The 8,454-nt window shown below is 42.5% G+C and overlaps 1 protein-coding gene across 1 annotated transcript; it reads right to left on the reverse strand.

Annotated features, from left to right (window-relative positions):
- Nucleotides 1-935: 935 nt before the first annotated feature.
- On the reverse strand, nucleotides 936-6,859 carry RHO (rhodopsin). Its single transcript, XM_074196067.1, has 5 exons — nucleotides 6,499-6,859; nucleotides 4,089-4,257; nucleotides 2,541-2,706; nucleotides 1,962-2,201; nucleotides 936-1,207 (listed from the first exon to the last, which is right to left on the reverse strand). Exons 1-5 carry the CDS (start codon nucleotides 6,857-6,859, stop codon nucleotides 1,097-1,099), a joined length of 1,047 nt encoding a protein of 348 aa, XP_074052168.1. The 3' UTR covers nucleotides 936-1,096.
- Between the last annotated feature and the right edge of the window lie 1,595 nt (nucleotides 6,860-8,454).

Here is an 8,454-nt window from a genome sequence, read left to right on the forward strand (position 1 = left end):
TGTAGGCGATTGGGATTAAGAGATAAAGTATTTTACAAAAGCTCAAACAGAAAATATTTTCTCACTTGGGCTGTGGCCATTGGGGAAAAAAAGATGTCTCTGGAATTTTGAAGATTGAGGGAATCAGGAGAAATAGCCTAGGCTTAACCATGTCCTCTAACCCCCAAAGATGTCATTTCTTCCCCACATCCCCTTGTCCTATCCCTTGGTTTTTCTTTCTCTCTTTTTTTTCTGTAAACCCAGAAAGCAATGCCTAATTTCTTAAGGTGCAGTGAGGATACCTACTAAAGTCACTGCTTTGCCCAGAGACCTACCTGTTTCAGATTCTCATTGAAGAACTGTTCCGCCCTGGTGACCAGAGACCATAGCTAGAGAAAGGGAAGCCAGTACAGGACCATTTTTGTTTTTCCTATTATCCTCCTGAGCTCATTTTAAAAATGTATCAGGGGTGAGTTATGTCATCATCTCAGCCCCCTCAGTCTTCCCTATGTCTCAAAATGGGCAATCTCAGAAAAATAGGATGATAAAAATGCCATGGCTTCCAGAATCATAAGAGCAGTTAGACTTCTCAAGCCCTTAGCTTATTCGCTTGTTCATTCATTAACATTCATTCATTTTCATCCATCCATCCATTCATTTGTACATTCAGCAAGCATTAATTAAGCACCTAGTGGTTGCCCAGCCTTGCACTGGGTGCCTATCTCTAAACTGGGTCATTTTGCCTGAGAGTAAGAGTCCATATGTTGCTGTGGTGTCAATGACCCCACAAAGGGTTCCAGATCACATCAACCTCTCAGAACCAAGGACTCTGAGATCACTTCTCAAAAAACGATCCTGTTGTCTGTAGCATTCAGATACAGAATGTATCTGGCTAGCTTTGAAAATTGAGGGATGATTGGAGGCTCTGTGACTTATTTTTTCCCTTTTGTTTCAAAATTTGAGTTACTAAGCATAGCCTCCTAAATACAGTTCAGTCATTCTCAGTGGGTAGCTGTGAATCAGGAGAGGGGGCAGGGGCTGACATTCCTAGAGGTGGGCTGTTGGCGGTCTTTGGGGAGCCTCATGTGCCAGGTGTGGATGGAGCCCTTCTCGAAGCTTATGCAGGAGCAACCTGGCTAGTCTCCGTCTTGGAGGCTGTGGCAGAGGCCTCGTCATCACCCAATGGGTTCTTGCCGCAGCAGATGGTGGTGAGCATGCAGTTTCGGAACTAGAAAACAAAGAATAAAAGTAGGAAAAGAATTCTCTGATCGAAGAAGGCTCAGCCCAGGGGCTAGTCTTCAGCCCAAGAGGTAGCAGATAAAGTTTGACTTTGAGGGCTCCCAGTCTTCCTGATGTCTGCTCCCTCCAGGGCCCTTGTGTTCTCTCTCTCTTTCTCCTTTCCCCTGAAGAACTGTTTTTCTAGAATTCATCATGCTGAGGTTAACTTCCTCACAGAAAAGAGTTTAGGTTGAGATAACCTGAACTACACATTCCTTTAGCTGAAAAGTGAAAAGAGTAGGGCCTCTGGAGTCAAAAGTTCTGGGTTCAAATCTCACTTCTGTTGCTTACTAAGTGTGCCATGTTGGGCAGCTTAAACACCTGGACTTCAGTTTCTCTGAGGCCCTACATAAAAGAACTTTGTAATTAAAATGGTTCTATGGCACTACTCTAATCTCAGATTTCTTGTTACATTGAGGGTGGATCAACTTCAGACCAAAATGAGGATGGGGAACCAAGCCCTTGAAGCCATTTTTAGAGATGGAAACAACTCCTCAACCTCTGTATTCTAGAGATGAAGAAGATGATTCAAAGTTACACAACAAATTAGACTGGCCTGGAATCTAGGCATCCTTATTCTCAAGTCTTTGCTACTACTTCTGGTTATCTCTATTGGTTGATGGATAACAAAGACCATGCTGATCTCCATCCTCCCCTTGAAAAAGCTGGCTAAGCATTTCCTTCTTTTTCCCCAGTTCAGGTACCTGCTTATTCATCATGATGTAGATGACAGGGTTGTAAATGGATGAACTCTTGGCAAAGAAAGCCGGGAGGGTCATAAAGATGGGGCCAAAATTGGAGCCCTGATGAGTGAAAATGTAGAAAGCCACGCTAGCGTAGGGCACCCAACAAATCAAGAAGGCTATGACCATGATGATGACCATGCGGGTGACTTCCTTTTCAGCCTTCTGAGTGGTGGCAGACTCCTGTTGCTGGGCTGCAGCCTAAAGAAAACATTAGATTGTCTTTTGAGGCTATCCACCATTGAGTGACAATCTACATTTCCTGGAAAGTCCTGTCTCCCACTACTCTAAGCCAAACTGACCCACTCATGCTCCCCCAAACACATTTCATATCTACTCCCCCTAAGAAGTGTTACATATACTAGATATTCAGTAATGATTGGTTAGTTGATTGGTTGAATGAATGAATGACAAATCAAGAAACAGTGAGGGGGAGAAGGATAGAATGGGAAGAGAGAAACAAATTTCCAGGAAGGGAATGTGGACCATGGGTGATGGATTAAGGATGAGCCCCTTAGCAGGTGAAAGAGTTGTACAGACCTCTTTGACTGTGAAGACCAGTTGACCATAGCAGAAGAAAATGACGATCAATGGAATAGTGAAGTGAACCACGAACATGTAGATGACAAAAGATTCATTGTTGATCTCTGGCATGAGGGTGTAATAGTCGATTCCACATGAGCATTGCATTCCCTCTGGAATGTACCTGCAGAAAAGCCTCACTCCTGAATAAGATGGCATTGGTAAGATAAGCCTGCTTTTTCAAAGACTGGGAGAGAAAGTTTTGGGAATAATGTGGTTGCCTCCATGCTTGGCCATGCAGCATTTCCCTCATCGCAGTATTTCACATTTTATCATGATCATTTTTAGTTTCAGATACAGAGTTCTTGGTTGTCCAATGCCCCTGGGTACATTTACTCACAGAGTGAGAAAGAGTAGCTGCTGGTTAAAGGGGAAAGGAGATGGAACAAGAGGGGAAAGTGCATCTTTCTAGGTTCTGATTTCCAAAGATCCCCAGGAACTCACTGAAGCATGAAGAGATCCACCTGCCTATAAAGGATCTTTGAGATGGAAGGAATTAATTAACCTTGAAGAAGAGAAGATAGAGAAAATTGCCTTCATTGCCAAAAGGTTATTATTAAAATAAGAGAGGACAACTCATTATAGTAGAGGAAAAGACCAATGGGCTCACATTATACTAGAAAATGGAAAATCATCAGCAGGAATCATTGTTAGATGTATGCTTGGTAAGGATGGGAAGGGCTTAGTATTTCTGTCAGCAAAGAGCTTTGAAAAGTGGTTTGGTTAGGGAAAGTCTCAGGTGCAGTTTTGTTATTTGCTTTATTCCGAAGGCAATACAAACTTTTTCCAGCTTCTTCTCCAACTTCTTCGAAGCCCAAGACTAAATGAAAGTGAAAGACCACAGATCCAAATGGGTGTCCCCATTGATGAATAATTTTACCATGCAGATATGCACTCAAGGTCAGAGAGAGAGTACTATAGGATCTGAGCTAAAGAGGATTGGACTTTGACCTCAGCTTAAATAAGGATTAGCATATAGCCAAGGTGAAAGGAGACATCTTGGAACTTTTCCACACTCTACAGGCCTCCTCATTAAATCTCTCATGGATAGCTATGCCAATCTTAGCATCCAAACAGTTAGAAGGGGTACCTTTCACCTTACCCTCTGTATCTTCCCCAAAAAGGCTATGTGGGACAGTAGAAAGAACAATGCATTCAGAATCAAAGGACCTAGGTTCAAATCCTCCCCTTTGCTCTTTACAAGCAAGGCAATTATAGGCAAATCATTCAACTTTCCTAGACATCAATTTTTCTCATCTATAAAATGAGGGGAATGGACTAGAAGGAAATCTTTCAGCCTTGATCCTGTGCTCTTTGCTGAGTTGTCATTTCAGGATGCTCCCAGGGACCACCAGGGAAGAAGTAAGGACTGTATGGGTGGAAGCCCATAGAAGCCCATGGAAGCCAAGAAAGCATCTTTAGGTTTCCAAAGGGATTATCTCTGCCCATCCCCACCTCCTCCTTCCCTCCTTCTCTACACTCTACTAACCTCTACATTCTACTGACCTGGACCAGCCGACAAGGGGTGGAGCAGAACAAGCCAGTGCCATGACCCAAGTGAAGGCAACCCCCATGATGGCATGGTTCTCCCCAAACCTGAAGTTGCTCATTGGCTTGCAGACCACAACATATCTCTCAATGGCCAAAACCACCAAGGACCACAGAGCTATTTCACCTGTAAGACACAAAAGGGTTGTTTCCTGCTTTAGAAAATCCAGTAGAAAAGGGGGGAGGATGATTAAAAGGAGGGACAAAGAGAGGGAGAGAATGGAAGGTTGAAGTCTAAAGTCCAAATAAAACCAGACATTCTCTTTGGCTCCTTCATTATTAAGCACAATTAACTTGGTGCAAAATTATCCATTGTTCAACACCATTCACACCCCAAGCATCAAGAACTCTCTGGCTGCTCTTGGTCAGACCCCTTGATTGGGAAGACAACTGATAAGGCCACTCTCAAGGAGGAAGTAGGGACTTAATTAGATCCTTGTTCAAGGCTATTTGCATCATTAAAGTAGACCCCAGGAAAGAAAGGGTAATGCTTAATCCAAAGGAATTCCAAGCATCTTTGAAGAAACTCTTTGGGGGGGGGCAGAGAACTCTTCCTTCATACCCAGACAGCCTGTGAAATCTAACCATTCAGAAATCTCTATCTATCTTTGCACCCCAGTCTAGAGCTCAGGGGAGCAGGCCAAATTCCTAGCCATTAGAATTGTCCAATAATGGAAAGGATGACCTCAAGAGCTGATGAGTTTCCCAACTTTGAAAGTTTTCAAGTAGAAGCTGGAAGACCACTTGTCAGAAATATTTATAGGAGGAAATTCTTTTGGAGAATGAGTCAGATGAGAGATACAGTGAAGTCCCTTTCAACCCTCAAATTCTTTGATTCTGTGATAATATGATTCTTTGTCTTACAGGCATAATCACAAAGTTTCTTCAGAATGCAAAAGTCTAAAGTAGGCAACACACAGAGATGAGAAAAGACCACATCTGATCTCAGAGAGCCCATTGCAGAATGCAAGACACCACAGCAGATCAAGCAGCATGGTTAGTCAGCTGGATTTGTATTCAGAGGACCTGGGTTTCAATTCCAGCTCTACTCCTCACTAGATGAGTGTTTGGGGCCAGTCACACTATCTGACCTTCACTTGCCTCTTCTGTAAAATAAGGTTAGACTGGATAATCATCCAGCTATAAATCTCATAATCCCATAATCTATGGGAAACACCTGAATGCATACACTACAGCTTCTGTATATACCTGAAAGAGAACTGCACCCAAGTCCACCAACCTGGGATCTAGTTCTGCCACAGGGAATTCTAGGGCAAGTCTCTGGGCTCGGATGGATGTTCTTGAGACATTCCAAAGAGTTAGCGAGAGCCAGTGGTTAAATTTTCTGCATGATCATTTACATCTCAAAAATCTATACATCAGGGTTTGATCTATCTTTTTTCCAAGTCTAAACTTAGGAAAATGATGCAGAGAAATGTTAATAATGCAATTTAAAAAATTAAATGGAGAATTGGTTGATAAATATTTAGCAGCACACCCTTGTCCCAAGACCTGTAAATAGAATGGATTGGAATAAATAGTCCCAAAGTTCTCTTTCAGCTCTAAAATAGATTCCCTTAAGGTTCCTTCCAACATTAACATTTTAAAACTGTGAAATAGGTCATTCTCAAAGATTTCCTAGCAAGACATTGTGAATGGAAGGGGGAAACATTAGCATCCATTGGACCCATGTCTGTGCTAGATGTCATTACTGCTTTTTTCTTTCCTCCAAATAATTCTCCTAATGCATTGCATTCCTTTGAAAAGGTCTCTCAGAAACTCCCACCTCCCTTACCCATTTCTGGAACTGAAATCTATTGGGATTTTGGGGGGTATGGGAGCAACCAAAAAGAGCACTGGATTTTAAATCAAAGGATCTGAGTTCAAATATTGACTTTGCTCCCTGCTACCATTATAACCTTGAACAAATTTCTTGACTTCTCCAGTTCACCTGGGAACCTGCAATACAGTAGGATTGATCTAAATGATCTGACACACTGAAAGTCTTTTTAAAATATTTCTTCCTTTTATTGATCTTTTGGGTTTTTATTACATTTGTATCTGTTATGTCTCTTCACTCTTCTACCTAATAAACCATCTCTTGTAACACAAAAATTTGAAAAGAAAAAAAGCAGTTCAGAAAAAACTAACCTATACTATGATGGCATTCAACAAGTTTATTCTACATCCATAGTTCCCCACCTCTGCATTTAAGAGTCTCAGCTTTAAGTCTTAGACTCCTAAATTCTACTAGTATCTACCAATTGACCAACCTCTCCACTCAACCTTACCCCTAGAGATCTCCTCCCTCTCCAATGATGGATGGACTGGAAGAGTCTTTTCTTCCTTTCCCCAGGGAGTTACTCACCTCCTGTGGTGGCAAAGAAACCTTCCACATTGCAGCCAGTGGGTCCAAAGACAAAGTAGCCATGCAGGGAGGTATAAAGGGTGGTAGTGAAGCCACCAAAAACCATGAAGAGGTCAGCCACTGCCAAGTTCAGAAGGATGTAGTTCAAGGGTGTTCTCAATTTCTTGTGCTGAATGGTTACATAGAGGGTGAGGAAGTTGATGGGGAAGCCCAGAACAATCAGCATGAACATATAAGCGGCCAGGCAGGAGAACTGCCATGGTTCTGCCAGGTAATACTGAGGTTCCTCAAAGGGACTCCGGACCACGCCAGTCTTATTGGAGAAGGGGATGTAAAAATTGGGTCCTTCTGTGCCATTCATGGTTGCAACTCTATTCTCTTTCCTGGCCTAAAGGAGACTGGCCACTGACAAGTTCCTTCCTCCACTCCTTCCCAGACTGGGGCAAGAGGCTACACCTGCCACATTAGGAGGAGCTTGGAACTGTGGCTTGAGGTCCTTATAAAGTGACCCCCTCTGGGTAAGCCTTCCTTCCCTGGTGTCAGCACCTAGAAGATTCGGGGCATGACTAATCATAATAATCCAGCTAGGTTGGCAAGCACTAATTGGCTTCCCAGGAAAGGACCAAGGTGACTCTTGTCCACTAGGGAGACAAACCATCTTGGAGTGGTAAAGTTTAGGCCTGAGAACCCAAAAGGAAGGGGGTCTTGAGGGGTTGAGTGAGTTCCATTAACAAGAAGCTCTGGGTCTCATCCAGGGACTCCTAAGAAAGAAAAAGAATTAAGATTATGTAGTCTGTTGGCCAGGGAGCAGTCATCTGATATCTGAAAGAAACCAGGCTCAACTAAAAGAAACTCAAACATATAGCCCTCCCCACACCCCAGCAGTATGGTTGACTTGCTGCCCTTTTTATTTCCCTAGGTTAGAAGGACCATTCATGGGATCTAAAATACTGTGTTAATTTGCCAGTTGAATGAAAATGGGTTCTTGAGTTCACTAAAAGGGAACAGCACGACAGCGAGATTGGGGCAAGGTGAAGCCCTAGTGGATATGAGGCTCATCCACATTTTGCAAAAGTAAATTCCTCTGTAGAACTGTTTGGGAGGAATAATGTCAATTGTTGGCATAAAAGGAAAAGAGTCAGAGATTAGAGAAGGTCCAGGGACCTGGTTCTAAGAAAACAATACTGTGAATTTACCAGTCACTTCACCTTTCTGTTTCTCAATGTCCTTATTTGTAAAATGGAGATAATAACTCCTGCCCTGTCTCTCAGGTTTGCAGACATAGGTTTTAATTTATTTTTAACATAGGTTAAATTTTCACATGTGAAAATGCTTCAAAAAGCATAAAAAATAGCTAACTTTGAGAAACTTCTTGTGGGTTTGAGTCTGCTTGGAAATTCCCTTTCCTTGTTCAGTCCAACTGTTTGTCTAACAACAGTGTCAGAGGGGCGGCTAGGTGGCGCAGTGGATAGAGCACCGGCCCTGAAGTCAGAAGTACCTGAGTTCAAATCCAACCTCAGACACTTAATAATTAACTAGCCATGTGGCCTTGGGCAAGCCACTTAACCCCATTGCCTTGCAAAAAAAAAAAAAAACTTAAAAAAAAACCCAACCGTGTCAGAGAGAAGCTAAGTGACTTGCCCATCCAATAGCTTTGAACCCAGATCTTCCTCCAACATCAACTTTCTATCCATTCATCATGCTGCCTGCCCTTCCAGAGAGGAGGCCTTATTTTCTGAGCAAATAAATCCACTCATGTCTACATTGGCTAAAATGCTATGGTTTTACCCAGGAAGATGGAAGTTCAAATCCCACCTCCAATGTTGACTCCTTCTAGCCTCAATTTTCTCACCTAGAAAACAGATGCAGTAATCTTTATGACATAATAGCCACCAACCAGGATTTTTGTGAAATTTAAAGATTAAGTAATTAAATCACTTTGAAAACTTTATAGTA

This window comes from Macrotis lagotis, chromosome 8, assembly GCF_037893015.1.
Source record: "Macrotis lagotis isolate mMagLag1 chromosome 8, bilby.v1.9.chrom.fasta, whole genome shotgun sequence".
Taxonomy (NCBI): Eukaryota; Metazoa; Chordata; class Mammalia; order Peramelemorphia; family Peramelidae; genus Macrotis; species Macrotis lagotis.